General features: G+C 38.2%; 1 protein-coding gene across 1 annotated transcript in view; it reads right to left on the bottom strand.

The window, feature by feature from the left end:
- Positions 1-14280: 14280 nt before the first annotated feature.
- Positions 14281-15956, bottom strand: part of ARSB (arylsulfatase B) — a 66447-nt gene continuing 64771 nt past the window's right edge. Inside the window, exons 7-8 of the mRNA XM_074570628.1 lie at positions 15506-15634; positions 14281-14944 (exon numbers count right to left, since the gene is read on the bottom strand). Of these exons, the coding sequence (XP_074426729.1) occupies positions 14679-14944; positions 15506-15634 (395 nt within the window). The 3' untranslated portion in view covers positions 14281-14678. The remainder of the gene's footprint in view (positions 14945-15505; positions 15635-15956) is intronic.

The raw sequence follows: 15956 nt of genomic DNA, 5'->3' as shown, positions 1-15956 counted from the left end.
CTCAGTACAAGGGATTTAAATTTCTCTTTTAGGCCATTTGTTTGAATTTGTGTATGTTCAGTGGCAACCCTGTCTTCTGATGAGTCAACTGCATTGTCTCTGTGAAATAATCAAATAATCTTATTCCAGTTTTATGGTCAGTTCTGACTCCAGCATAAAACTTGTGTCTGCAATAGCTGCCCCTGTTATAGGCAGTTAATTAAAGATCTCTGATCGCACACTTACAAGCACTAAACCAGCCTTTTATTTCCCAAAGGTTCTCTCACATGCTGCTGGGTGTTGGCAAGTCATACTGCATCTTTAACTATTTTGTGTGTAAGTAGAAAACTTTAAATTGCTTTTTTGTGTTTTTCATCTCTATAAGAATTAAATTAGCTTTTCAAGAAGTGATGAATGATGTACATTAAAACACAAATGAAAACGCTTAGTTGGAGATAACATTAAAGAAAAACTACAGTGATTAGTACTAGGAATTCGTGCTTTCATTATTTGAACAGATAAGACAGAATCAAAATAATAGGTTGGAAACCAAGTATTTCCCCTTAGCTGCAGACGGTACTGATATTGCAAGGACACTGTAATTATTGAGAATAATATGGAAAAAGAAATAAGAAATGAGAATTAGAATACCACAACTGATTAAAAGTAAACATTGTTAATGATGATAATTATGGGGCTAATAAACTCAAGAGGAAAGAGAAAGGAAGAAACTAATTACAGAGAGAAATAAGGCACATATTGACCGAGAATAGGTTGCATAGTCATTGGTGCATGCTTTTCCCACAGTACCTAAGCATCCATAAAGAGCTGTAGTGAATAAATAAAATTCTGACATGCAAAGCCAAAGTAATAGAAATTGCAGTTTCATTGTATAATGATCTTAGTTAGCTATTACCTATACCTTAGGGCTTAGCATCATGGTCAAATTCAATAATTATACAGTACATCAGGTGTAGTTCACAGAATAATACTGTGCTCGCCACTGCACAGTAATAAACAAAACTATCCAACTGAAACCTTTAAAATACATGTTTTTGCTAGGTGAGTTAGTTTTAACAAAATGGCATATTTCAGTTAGTACTATTTCTCTGAAGAGTTTTTTTCCAGCCTTTTCTTATTTAGTACTTGAGCGACAGTTACACAAGAAAGTGGTAGGCGCATCTGCAAAGTCACTGAATGAGAAGTGAACAAATGTCTTACCTTAACATCAAAACTAACTCAGTTGGTGATCTGTCCTGGGAGTCGCATTTCGTTATGAATCCTTGAGATGGCACTGGGAGAAATTCCTATAGAAGAAAATTCTAAGTATGATTTAGTAAACTGAGAAGAATTAGACCTCTTTGCTCCAAGGGAAGCATCATGTTTTGTCTGGGAATTCACAGTGTGGCAGGGACATGCTCGGTACACATGATCACTCTAAGTGCTGTGGGAAGACACGAGATGGTGCAAGGTCCTTAAGAAATGGTTCCACGCATCAGTTTCCAACCAAGTACTACACAGTTAAAATCAGGATTAAAGTCACTATTAATACATAGAATATATAGTCTGGTTTTGTAACAGCAAACGAAGAAAACTCATCTCATATGGCAAAGTGCACATGGTTTCCCAATGACGTAACAGCAGCAAAAATAACAAAACCCTAAGCTAAGGGTACAGCAGAAGCTTTTATGTACGTCCTCTACTTACTGTGTGTTTGCCAGTCTTGTGGATTCACATTTTTGGAACAGTCACAATTTCTAACAAGTTGGATTCTTGTGGTTTTGGCTATCTGATTTCAATTGAAACATCTGACTCAGAGCCAAATCAAGGTCTTGCTGAAACCAACTGTAGGCCAAGTGGACTTCAGGCAGCCCAGATACAGTATACACAGTTAAACAAATAAGGGATCTTTTTTTCTCTTGTCTTTCAAATTAATTAAAGAACAATAATGGCCCTGACCTCCATTAGTGCTATCATGATCAAAATAAATTAACCACTTCCTCTTAGGAAAAAAACCAACAACCAAACAACAAGCAGATTTATTTCTTCATGGTCTGGTCATAGAAAATAAAATCCAGCAAAAAAATATTTTGCAAGTCGTAAGTCTACTAAATCTTTTCAGTGACAGGTATCTTCCTTTTTTTTTATGTAAGTACAGAGAAAATAGAATTGCTGAGTAACTTGCATAAAAATCAAGACTTTTCCCTGTACTTGGGAAAACCATGTAACAGAGAAACAGATGGTCCATGCCAGAATTTGAACAAATTATAATTGTGGACTGAGGCGAGATCCAAAAACGGAATAAATATGAGGAGGTTACACATTTAGGCATTTAATCAATCAGATGCAATATCCATTGCCCCAAAAATTATTTTACAGTGGAATTATTCTGCACTTAGAAACTGTTAAAGAAAAACAAGCACATTAGTGTTCAGCTAAAATAATTTGTAAATGATTGAATATGTAAACCAAAGACTTGGGGCCCCACGGTTGTGCAGTATGTGCAACTACATTCAGCATCTTTTGCTTTATTTTTCTCTTCAAGCTCAAACTAATAAAAATGAAAGTTGTCTTTGTTACCCCATTAGCATGTCCATTAAACTTCAGTTTCACTAATTCACCATCCATATTTTTCCCTAGTAATTTTATTTTAACTGTGTAGTTAGGATTTCCTGATGGCTTTTTCTTTCAGTTTTTCTTATTACAGTCTTTCTTTGTTTAAATTCAGCTGGCATTTTTTTCTCTAACGTCTTCTAGGACAGTACCAAAAAAAAACCCCTACCACAGACAGCGAAGAATGTATAAATGAATGACCCTTAGACTCGTGAGTCAATAGAGAAAGTTGATATAATCCACCCTCAACACCAACAGCACATTCTGTCAACTCAGCTGAAGTTGACAATATCATCACGTTTGCGATAGAGATACAATTATGGCTGGAAGATTCCCACAGCCCTGCCAGATTCCGCAAGGGGATTAGCACTTGTCTGATTGCAGTACACAACAAAGACATTGTTAAAATATCAGTGCATCAATCAGGAGGAATTTGGAGACTTTGAAGTTTAAAAAAAATAAAACAACAGTGTGGGAAAAAGAAGCAGTTAGAATAGTTAAGTGCAGTTATGTACATCTGATTTAGTTAAATGACACACTCTGACAAGCATTTGATTCTTAATTTGTCAGTAACAAATTTAGAAATAACTTTTTTTAAAAAATTTTCATCAATTACTATCAATAGTTATTTGCAAGTACTTCAGCTTTATGTGATCTTTTCCCCCAAGGAAGAAACTAGCAAAACATAAAGGAACATTAATCACCAGTAATCATGAGTCTCAGGCTCATAATTAACAGAGTGCAGAGCCTGAGAATGCAATTCCTTGTGCTAATGCCAGTGTTCCTTCCTCCCAGCAGCTGATTTCAGAAGGTGGTGCAGAAAGTCTAAGGTGGTGGATCTATTAAGAATAGGGTGTATTAATTGCCAATGCATTCTCTTCTAAATCTCTCTCTGCCTTGCAGGCAATTAAAAGTGACAATGAACAATACCCACATCATTTCCCATAAGCATAGTCATTATGCTGGAATTTTCTATTGCAGCCTCCTTATAGTAAACATACAGACATGTGCAGGCTTTTATTTTGCTGATTTACATAAATAGTTTCTGCTGTTGTTTGGGTATGGAGCTGAGCTAAATGTCGTATATCAAAGGTGTCAACTATAGGGATGTACTGAAACCCAAGGTGTAAGAATTCACCAAAACCTTGCTATGATTTCCCAAAAAATTTGTACTTGCTGCAGCAGTGGACTTCTCAGAACTTCTTAGACCAGTCCAGCAAATACCACAGTTTTAAGAAATGTTCCTAAAATTGATACCTTAAGGATCCATAATTTCAACATATACAGATACACTGAAGCACATATATTGAATGCATAAAGAACAGCAACCAGAGATTTCCTAATACTGCTCTCCTTACTACATTTGTTCCTACTACAAACAAATCTTACAGAACTTTATACAATTCCAACTGAGTTTGCAGCTCGTGTCATGCTTGGTAAGTCTTTCATTGCAAATAATCTGATATTTTCAGATAGGCCTGAGGTCTTCCGATGAAGTCAGAGGGCATGCTGACACCAGCATGAACTTGAATAAATCCTAATCCAGAACAAGCAGCCAAAGCAACTGGATGACTTTATTAGTCCAAACTAAGAAATTAGACTTAGACTTTGCAGTGACCCCTCTAAAAATATATATCCATCATTTACAGCATCACAGAAAGATGAATAAACAGAAATGATAGCAGCAAGGAAAACTGTATAGCAACATGTTTGCTCTATCCAGTGTGCTACAACCATGTTCTACAACCAGTGGTCATCAGGTGAGTAGGGTTATGTGCTGTTAGGACAGAAGTGTGCTTGGATAGACGTACTGTGCTCGCAAAAAAATTGTCTGTTTTTAAATTGTATAGCTGGCCTTAGCCATCACCACATCATCGGCAGGGAAATAACAAGTCTGTCAGAAAGAAACTACAGGCTGACTAAAGTGGAGTTACTCACTCTGCGCATGAAAAGATCCGATTGTTACTGCTACATAAATATGCAGAAGCATGCCACCGCCACATGCTTGCTAGAGACCAGAAATAAAAATATAGAAAAAAGGGACTAATATCTTTCTAATAACTGCATAGGACTTGCCGGTATAAACTAGCATAGCTCAGTTGGCTAAGGCAGAGCTATATCAGCCTCCTAACGTGAAGATCTTGGCTCTTCTATGACTCTGATTATTCCTGAAGAGTCTGGAACAATAGGGGTGAAATCGGAGAAACGTGAAAGCATGAATTCCCCGTGAAACATGCATAACCAGATGATGTGATGAGAGCAGGAACTGACAAGAGAAAGGCCAGGTCACGAAGCTTTCAGTCTGTACATGCCAACAAATCATTAAAGGTGCGTGAGGATTTGAAAATGCTACACGATTTGTTGAAAATCTGTTCTGCCTTTAATTTTTTGGTTTACTGCCTTTGAGAGGAGAGGAATGAAGAGTGTCAGATTACAAAGTGGAATTCCTACCGCTGACCAGTAGACATTGGATTTCCTTGTTCGGACCCTAAGGGAAAGAACAGTAGCCACCGTTATGGCTTTTTGGAACTTGATTTCTATGCAGTAATGTAAAGCTAAATATGGGCCCATTTTAGAAGTATAGAAATCTACCAAATTTACTGGTCTGTCTGTCTGTATGGGCTTTATTACGTGCCTACCAAAAGAAAATTCTATTTTAAACATATTTTTCCATTCTAGGTTTTATAGCTATCATTTGATCTTTATGGAAAAACTTCTTTCATTTCCATGTTTTTGAGCAGAAGGATGAGGACATGGAGATTACAACATTTTCAGGGCAGTAAATTTTATTAATGATAGTTCCTAATATTAGCAGTTCTGGTTTGAAACTGAAGTTCTATGAATAAATGCATGTTCAATATCTTTCTCTGGAGTAACACCTAGCTAACTTTTACTCTAAAGATAAACACACAAAGAAAAAACTAAAATAACATTAAACAAGAATTGAGAAATACATATAGATCTGAAAAATAGGAGCGCTATTAACTGAGGGAGTAAGTTTCTTGTCTTCCAACAGTGACAGGATAACAGTTGCTGGCACATCACATCTTGTCAGCACATTACTGTTCAAATAGGCCCATGATTCCACAACAAATATAACTTTATCAGCGAACAAGAATCAAAGAGTTTTCCCCGAACTGATAACATAATTCCAGTTTATATTGTAAATGGGAATCTTTAATTCCGCTCTACAACTGGACTGGGCCGGTTCAGAAAAAAAGCTGGAACCATGGCTGCACTCAGGTTGAGTGACCAACATCCTGAACAAAGCTTTTCCAAAAGGCACAGCCTTTGGCATTTTTGGCACAGCTCTGTCTCTTATGGGCAACTAAGACACACATATGTTAATCGTTAATTAATTCATAATCTTCTGAGTGCAGCTCATGGGCAAAGATCTTTCATGAGCACTGCATTTACTTGAAGCTATGGTTTTGAGTGGAATTACTGTGACTTTCTCTCTGATGATGCAGTAATCAGCTTCTAACATAGCAGTGGAAGGAAGCAACGCTTCAAGGCTGCTGCAGTTGTGTGTGCTTTTGGGGCTGAGGGTAACGGAGCTAAACAATGCCAGATCTGTGCTACATCTCGGGTTTTGATGATTATTGCTATATGATAGTCATTTATGGCTGGGCTAATGTTTAGGTTGAAACCGAGTGTTCCCAAAACATCTTCTTTTATTCTAATATACATCAGCAGTACGTTATGCAAAGCACAATGAAAATAAACTACGGTTAAAACCAACACTTACATATAAAAAGAGGCCATTACTTTATTTGAACATGCCATCAAACAAATGTCATTAAATCACATTAAGTAAAAGGACGGATAGTGGCTGCTATTAAAAAGTCAGCTTTTGCTAGCAGTTCATGATGCTTACAAATATATTTCTATAGGACATGAGAAGAATGGCTGTTAAACAATGTTGTTATAGCAGGGTCTCAGCATCATCACTGATTCTGAAAAAATACATGCTACTGCATTGAGTAATTTCATCTTGGTATTTAGAACCAGAGACCCAAAATGTGAAATTTAGGAGTACAACAAACTTAGATGAAGTAGAAGCTTGCTTTGTTTGGATTTGGGTTTTGAATTGCATTCATACATACTTTATGTCACAATTTAAACAAAAAATGCTTAATTCATTGAATAGTACAAAAATCCTCAATAATACTTGTGGGTTAATAATTAGACTTGTCTCATAACACTTCACTCAGTCTTTACAGCCAGATAGATGGCTTCTTGCAACTTTATTTATTGCTATAAATGGAATAAACATTTACATAGGAACTCCTCCTTTTTGCATGAAAATGCTCTCCATTTTCTAGTGGCAGAATGCTCATTAAAGAAAATGTTGGTTTTAGTAATTTTTTTTACTATACCATGCCCTTTTCTTTATTATAAAGTAAATACAGAAAAAGGGTGAATTCTAAAAACTTCTCCACCTAAAATAATATATGTTAAATCCCTGTGTATTGTGGGCAGAAATCATTACCAAAAAATCCTGTTGTTAACAAGCAATTATAACTCAAAGGAATTTCAGACGCCTTATACCTGCTGCCTCTAAGAGACAATCTCTCAACCATTTACTTACGCAAATGTTTCTTCAGAGTGGGATACTTTGTAGGGCAAATATAAACAGAAATGCAATTGTTCTACTCTATTCCCTCCTACATTTTTCAAAATCCAGCTGGGATATTTTCATAAGTCTTCTTTGATATTATAAATGTGCCTATTTTTTACTCAGCCAAAGGCTGTGCCATTTCAGCTGTTCTGGATTTTTTTTTTTGAGGCTGAATTTATGGCAAAAGAAAACTATCAGTAAATTCTTAGCCAGGCTTCTCCACTATATTAGTCTTGGAGCTTTAGCTAGAAGCAGAATAATGGTAATGTATATGTTGCTTTTATCCAGTTGTTTAATATACCATGACCATGCTCTCTTCATTATAGAGTAAAGCCAAAACAGAACTGAAAAGGCAGGAGAATGACTTTGTTTCTATAACATGTCACTGCTGGGGCGGCGGGGTGTGACCAGACCAGACTAATAGCCACCTTGGGAATATTTCAGACACTGCTTTATCAATCAAGTATGACATGTAAAACAGAATATTTGAAAACAAAGCAAAGGGGATAAGAATTAAAGTGAGAATTCAGTACATCTGTAAGGGCCACCTATAGGGCAACACTGTTTTCATGGTTCTTGGGATGGCAGTTCTTATGATTTTCACAGCCTCTTACCACTAATACGCAGGGCAGAGGGGAAAAAATGATGATCCTCCAGAAACTGACTGTTTTCACAGATAACCCCACACTGGTGAGCAACATCGAGAAAACAGTCTGGAGTCACAGAACTGCCATTACTGTAATTTATAGAGGGAAAAAAAAAGATATTTGTGTGAGTTAAGTAGAGTCATGCTGGAACTTAGAGTATGTCTGCTAGAAGTGAAATCAAGCCTCTGACTTAATGCTCTCAACATTCATCTTATCATCATCCAGGGAGACCTGTTAAAGTTTTTTTCCCAGCAAGGCAGGATAAATGTAAGGGTAACTTAAGGGCTCAGATGTCCTTGAATAAGCCATTTCAGAGCTTTCTATCCAATAAAAATTGATGACTCCTACTTCACGAGTATGCTGGGAAAACATACACAATGAGGAAAGGCTCCAGCATCCCTGGTTAATAGGGCCATCGTGAGATGTTCCCGGCAGAACTGTAGATCCCATGAAATGATTCAAGCAGGCCACAGATGTCCTGATCAAAGTTTTCCATTCATTACCGTGGGCCCTATGCCCAAAACTACTCAACAAGCATTGCTGAATACCGAACACAGCTTACTTTGTACGTGTATTCACTGCGTTCTCACTCCTTGTTTGCTTGAAGAAATCACAAGAATGCATGGCACAAAGCAAGACAGAGCTCTTTTATTTTTATCGCTGTCCTGAATGCCAGAATCTGGCAGCCCAGATCTGTGGCTTTGGTGTAGTACCTTGTTGTGGCTTTTGAAGACTCGTCCAAATAAGCACTGCATTCCTTAGATCCAAATCTAGCGATTCTGACCATACTTTTTTCTAACTATAGTCCTTCAGACAAAATATAGCTGCCTTTGTTGCTATTGAGTTTAGCCAGAATTAGGGGATCAACATCCGGTAGCTGCTTTGATGATGGCAGCCGGTAGTCACTTTTTTGAAACTTGGCAGCAGATATATTGCCAACCTTTCCAATATCTCTCCACTCCACCCCGCAAAAATAACACTCTCAGGAGGGAACACTAACGCAACAAGAACTTAATGCATCATCCTCTTTGCCTCTGCTAACCACGGTATGCAATTATCACAAAGGCCGTCACTGAATCCATCCGTGGTTGGCTGGCTGACTCACTCTGCCTGCTTCGTGCCAAAACGTTTTTTACTGTTGCTTGCAGCAGTTCTGCTCGATGTAGATGAGCGCATACAGGCATTGTACAGCACTGGAAGAAGACATGTGAGAGCACTGGAATCAGAAAAAGCAGCTTGGGACCCCAGGAACTCTCTACACTGTACGTTTAACCAGGATCTCCCCACATAACAACCCAACCCAAAACTGAACAAAGTCCACTGCCAGCAGCTGACAAAGAAAGTAAGCTGAAAGAGTTAAAATGCTCAGTTGGAAACCAGATGGACAAAAAATAAATTCCTTAAAAGCATCCTCAGACTTAGAATTGGTGGGTTTTTTTTCCCTTCTCCTAGCAAAAGCACTACTTTCTCATTGCAAACTTCAGCTTATTTATAGCTACAGAGACATGAAACCTATGGGTCCACTTCAGGTGGGGCTGCAAAGGGGCTGCCAAGGGAAGGGCTGGGGTGTAAGAAAGGGTGCTCCGACCCCTCCATCACGTCAGAGCTAAGGTTAATGTTATGAGAGAGACACAGGCTCAGGGGCCAGTTGGAGGAGGGCCTGCGGTGGGCTGCCAAAGGAGCAGGTAGGCAGGAAAATGAATTCTCCCTCGACAACTGCTGCGTCTTGGAAATGGTTTGGTGCTCCTAGGCTAAGCACAGCCCACACCTACAGTTAGATTCTGGATCATCATGTATTGCTTGACACTATATATTTTTTTCTTTGTCAAGTTTTCTTTCATTTAGACTGTTTGATTTCTGTGTTTTGTGATTCACTTGCCTATTTCTCATTTGGGTTTCCCTGGCCCTAGACCCACAGACATGGCTACACGTGCAGATCGCATGTCCTCCCATGCCAGACTCCATCACACCTGCCATATCAGTGGCTCTGTCACTATGACCCCTTCCATCAGGTCTCTTTGGTAAATCAGCAATAGGTTGGCACAGGTCTAATATGATTCTCTGTGTAACCTCAAGCTCATTTACTGCTTCTTACATGGAAGAGCTTTAGGAATATCCTTAGTAGCCTTACTACCATTAAACCACTTTGTCAGAAAGTAAGATGAGAAGCAAATTCACAGAGGCCAACAGGGACTGCTTGTGGAGATTCAAATCCACACAGACCACAAGGGCTTAAACTCTTCTGTTTTTTTAACTTTAAACTTCTTCTGTTCAGAGATTCTGAAGAGGATTAAACTCCGAGTTTTATCCAAGACCCGTTTATCGACTTCAGGAAAGTTGGACAAAGTATTTTCAGACTGAATATAGGGCCTTTGACTCAAGAACAGCTCCAGACCTTCTGTTTTGCTTATAAAATTGTCCCTTCCTTGTTTGTCTGCACCCTTTTGTAAATAAGCAATGCAAAATGAGTAGCCAGTGTGAGCGTTCTTCCTAAACTTGGTTACTTTTCTGAAGCTTAAATAATTTCTGCAATATAAAAATGAAGACTTCTGAATTCAAAATGCTCAGATGTTTGCTAGATTAAGAATGAATCTTAACTTGGAAAGGGATGAAATGAAGTTTTATTTAGAGAGTTCAAAATGCTTGCATTTTTGAATGTTACTCAAGTAACCACAAAATATATAAAGAATTCTGTATTTCTCAATTTGAAACAACTGAGCAGTATACAACTCTTTGCAGATGCCAACCTAAACGTGTCAGCCAGATGTTTTTTTTCCCTAACCCAATTCAATTAAAATATTTTATTAAGGACCACCCATGGAAAATAATTAGGAAATAAATAATTATGTGTACTGTAGCTAAGAAAATAATTAATCCTCAGATTTTAAAATACAACAAGACAAAATAGGGGGTGAATTTGATACCTACAGATGATAGTGATACACCACAATCTCCTCCTAGTAGATTAATTATATGAACTAGGATGTCAGCAAGATATTAAAATACAGATTGCAGGACATAGAGAAAAGAGAACATATAAAAGCTCTACTTACCTCTGAAATTAAAATTAGATGTTCTTTATCCTTTCTGACTTTAGCCAAGGTGCTGACATTGATGGGAGACTCAAACCCATTAATTACTTGAGCTGTTAGAAGTTAGTTGGTGTGTCTTTCTTTTCCATGAAATTTGATATCAGCATAAAAAGAACAGTACCTGTAATAAAAATATCACTAACAAAAGTTCCCATTTTTGTGGGTAAGCCAACATCTTTCCTCATGTAACACGAGTGCCGAACACTGAGTGACACACAGGAATGTAGGGCAGAAATTCCCGCAGCCCCTGAGTCCAGTCCCTTGTTGTTGTGGCAACCACATCCTGTGCATGCTACTATAAACTAAAATGTTATATGTGGGTATTGACTGAGAAGTTAGCTTTCTAGCCTTACATGTCTGCTTGTGTAGACAGAGTGCTAAATAAATACGTGCTATAAGAAAATCAGCCAACTCTTTCACAAGTGAAAATAATGTAAATTCATTGGATCTACTTGCCTTATATACTGGGGAACGGCTGTCAACTTCTCCATCTGCATTTTGACTGCAAGAATAAATTAACCAACACGTTCTGAACAAATGAGGAATGGAGTACTAAACAGATGGAACCTCTGATATGTATTTCTAAAAAGCATTTGAAGGCCAACCCATATCATTAATGCATAACATACAGAAATAGTAACTCTAAAAGTTGCGCAAGGTGATTTGACACCTTATTCTTTCAGAATCCCATATTCCAAACCAAGTTACTAACTATATGCTGCCGAAAATTAGCATATGAAACTTAAAGTTGCAGTACTAAAAAGATAAGTTATAAACTGGCATATATCATTACATTGGTATAAAATAAACAAACTGCAATAGTTAGGAAAGGGAACTGCAATAAGGGTTTTCTACACCTACTGAAGGAAGATGCAAGCTTTGTCAAGGTGATGCAATAGCTTATAAAAAAGTTGTGTTGCTTACGTTTTTCATCCCCTGCTGTGGTCAGCAAATAACAGACCCTGAGCCTCAGTTATCATAAAGAATCTTCAAAAGAATCTCCTGCTGCGCTGTGAAGCCAAGACTGTCACGGTCCATTTGGATCTGTCAAATTTACAGGACAACATACTCTGGGAACTATTTTATGAGGTCATTAGGAAAGAAAACAAACACATGCATCAAACAAGGGCTCAATCCCCTGCGTACTGACTAGTCTGACGTGTGAATTCACTACTTCATCCCTTAATTCATGAGGTTTCTAACTCACAAGTTGTCTAATTCACAACTTGTAGCCCATGCACCTATAAGCAAAATACTTACCTAGCTGATGATGAGAGTGCTCATCCTTCCTCCTCCATCACAGTGGAGGCTTCCCCTGTACTGCCCCAGGAGGCTCAAAAGCCTCAGCAGTCTGGCTGCTGTTGGGTATGTTTCAAAAGCCTTTTAGGTAAACCGACGTATTTGTACCTTCCTGCTTGGAAGTTTGGTCTAATACCATTTCCCTAACATATCCAACCAAACCACAGAGAATATACAATTGCCCACTTAAAGGAGAATGATTTCCTCCCAAACTATTTTTTTTGTTTCCCTGTCTTCAAGGGTGAAGAGCGTGAATTAAATAAATAGAAAAAATAAAAGGAGCAGAAGTGGCAAAGGAGAGAGATAAACATTAGGCTTTTTGGGAAAAAGACAAACAGCTGAACGGGCTTATGGAGAGCTTTGGCTTCACTTCTACTTGTAGGAAAACATCAAAGGTGGAAAAGGCAAGCTAGGTTTAAGACAGTATAATGGAGAATCAGCTGTATCAGAAAGCAGGAATTTCTGTTCATTTTTATATGCATTTTCAGTTTTCCTGAGTTTCATCTTTTCCATACTTTATCTTTCTATTTTTAAAAAAAAAGCACAAATTCTGTCAAGTCTGCCTCTTCATGAATTCTGTTTGCTAAAAATTAGCACAAGTCTCCTGAAGAAAACTAGGAAAAGATGTGCAAAATTTCAGTGCAATTTATAGGAGTTGGTCCTGGAGCCAGAAAATAGGCAATTAGATCCCTGCTTTCTGGAGAGGATGACACATAGAGCTCTGCAGCCTGAGAACTTGGCTAAGAACACTGAGAAGCAGTACCAAAACTCTGGCCAGACTCCAGATGTTTGAGACATTAACAGAGCTGGTGGGTTGATCTTGCATCAATTTGATGAGTAACTGAGAAATGTTGCTTGGCCTCGTTTCTTCATGGCTCAGAGCCCACTTCAGGATGAAAACTGTCTACTATGGTAATAAAGAAACAAAATCTGAAAAGACAGGGTACTCACCAGGCAGGCAATAAAAGTAAGGTTTTGTTCATCATAGAATCATCGAATAATTCATGCAGAAAGGGCCCTCTGGAAGTCACCTGGTTGTTCCTCACCACCACCGCCAAAGCAGGGCCAACTTCAAAATCGATCCAATTTCAGGGTTAGATCACATTGCTCAGGGTCATCTCCAAACAAGGACCGAACATCTCCAAGGACAGAGATGCCATAGCCTCGCAGTTCCCATATTTCACTAACCTCAGGGTGTAATTTTTATTTTTTTTTCCATTTCTTCTATTGAATTGGAACTCCACGTGCTCCCTGCGTGCTGCTAATCTTTGTGCACCCCTAAGAAGAGTTTGGCTTCATCTTCTCTATGCCCTCCCATTAGGTAGCTGATGATAAAAATTTCCCCTTTTTCTTCTTCAGCATAAACTAACCCATTTCTTTAACCTCCTCTCATTTTCTCTCCTCCCCATTATCATCTTCATGGTGCTCCACTGGACTCACTCCAATTTATCAATACTTTTCTTGTACAGGGAAGCCCAAAACGTGATGCTTTGCTTGAGGGAAATAAACACTTCCTCTAATGTGCTGGCTACATTCTTGCTTATACAGACCAACATTTGGTTGGTCTTCTTCACCAAGAAAGCACATGGCAACTCCTGTTCCATTTATTGTCCAGCAGGATGCTGAGATTTTTCTTCCCCACAAAAATGCTTTCTATCTGGCCATAGCCCAGTGTGTACTCCAGCATGGGGCTGTTCCCCTCCAAGTGCAGGAGTCTGCCTTTGTTGAACTTCATGAAATCTTTGTTCACTCATTTCTTCAGCCTGTCAACATCCCTCTGCCTAACAGCCCTGCACTGCAGTTGACCGCCACCCTCCACACCAGTTCGATACATCAACATGAGCAAGAATTAGGGATTTTACTGTATTCTGGAAGGTTTTGGTTTTTTTACCGTGGGAGATTTCTGTCTGTTCCCTTTTCTGAATGGAAGTGCATGTTAAAGGCAAAAACTATGTAATCTGTTGTATTTTTTTTCTGTTCTTTACAGATATATAACAGTTTCCAACAAAATTTATCTTCTGGACAAAAATGAAACAAAAAATCCATTTATTCCACAAGATGGATGCATTCTGGATGTCCCTGCTGCCATGATTCATCGCAACTTTTTAAGAAAAGTAATCTCTTTCAAGGAGGGAGGCAATGTTTTACCTTCTGCATTAAAACCATATTCTGGACAAAGAATATTTGAACAACAGATTTAGAATTTTACCAACATTTCACATACAATTACTGGGAAGGAGAGAGTGGGAAAAGACTGAAATTAAGATTCCCAACATATTTTAACAGTAAGAAATACTGAATTACTCAAGGACTGAGCTCACAATTAGCAATAGTTTAATAACCAAGGTAAGAAATATGTGACTAGGACCCTGAGTCCATAAATCAGATTCTGTTACAGGATTGTTTTGCAGGATGCAGTGCTGTGCACTATGCCCAAGGACCCCAAACCCCAGTTGCTGCTGGATCACAGTGGGGATCCTCATCAGGGTAGAACACGGGCACTGAACGTTTATAATAATGCTGAAGCCGTGAGAGCAGTTTTTCCACCACATGAGGATATTTTTCAGACACATCATTTTTCTCTTCCGGATCATGAACAATATCAAACAGCCAAAGTCTCTTTGTTGGTGGATCAGGTGATTGAATCTTTGACTCATTGAACAAAGATGGTGGAGGGAACCAATGACTGCAACCTGCAGAAACAGGAACAGACCAAGGGTTAATTCTCAGATACGAAGCAGCACTGTGGAAACACAGAGTTATAGGTTAATTGATGAATTCACTAGGTCCCTTAACAAGTCACTGGCCAGTGACTGTTGCTGCATTCCTTAACTCCAGCCCAGCACGAGAGCGTCTCTAGTCCAGGGCTACCTATACAGGAGTCCTGTTTATACAAAAATGCTGCACCATCAGGATTCAAACTTCCATGTAACTTAATTTCATATAAATTAATTTCATGGACTTTCTTCTTGGATTTGATGGTCCTTATGGTTCCCTTGCAACTTGAGTTATTCTATGATTCTACGATAGTTTTTCCACTACTGTGAGAGTAACTTTATACAAAATATTTGCAAAATGAAAGAATATGTTATTTGGATGTTAGAAGTGCCCTGTCTAGATTTTTGCACGTAATCAAAAACCTGAGAAGTCAGCAGAATAACTAAAATAAATGAAAATATATTAAACAGAATCCAAATATGTTTGGGTCGGGTGGGATATATGACACGCTGTACAAAAATAAGTTACTTCATTACCTGGATATCCAGTTAGTAACTTCCATTTTCCATGTCGGATTGCTGCATGCATAGATATATTGAAAAATGTATCATCCCATGGAGAAGATTTGCTCTGCGGTAAAGATGTCCTATTGTCAATGCCAAGACCTTAATGAAACAGTAAAATAAGTTAGGTACGTTGCATATGCATGAAGTAATTTTTAGAATTCTGTTGGAAAACAAAGCAGTATTATCCATTTATTTTTATATATTAGATAAAGAATTTGTTATATATATGTGCAAAGATCTGTGCTATGATTCACTGGATGTATTTAACTCAGAACTTGAACTGCACCCCAAAAAGTTACCAGTGGAAAATGTCACACCTGAGTCTGGATAACTGGCTTCATCTTGTATTCAGATATTATATGTGCATCTCATATACCTACATTAATGCTCATGAATTGCTAGATTTGCTCATAGAAGTGCC

The sequence above is a fragment of the Larus michahellis genome, chromosome Z, assembly GCF_964199755.1.
Source record: "Larus michahellis chromosome Z, bLarMic1.1, whole genome shotgun sequence".
Classification (NCBI taxonomy): Eukaryota; Metazoa; Chordata; class Aves; order Charadriiformes; family Laridae; genus Larus; species Larus michahellis.
The sequence above is the reverse complement of the archived record's forward strand: the minus strand, read 5'-3'. Positions and strand labels throughout refer to the sequence as shown.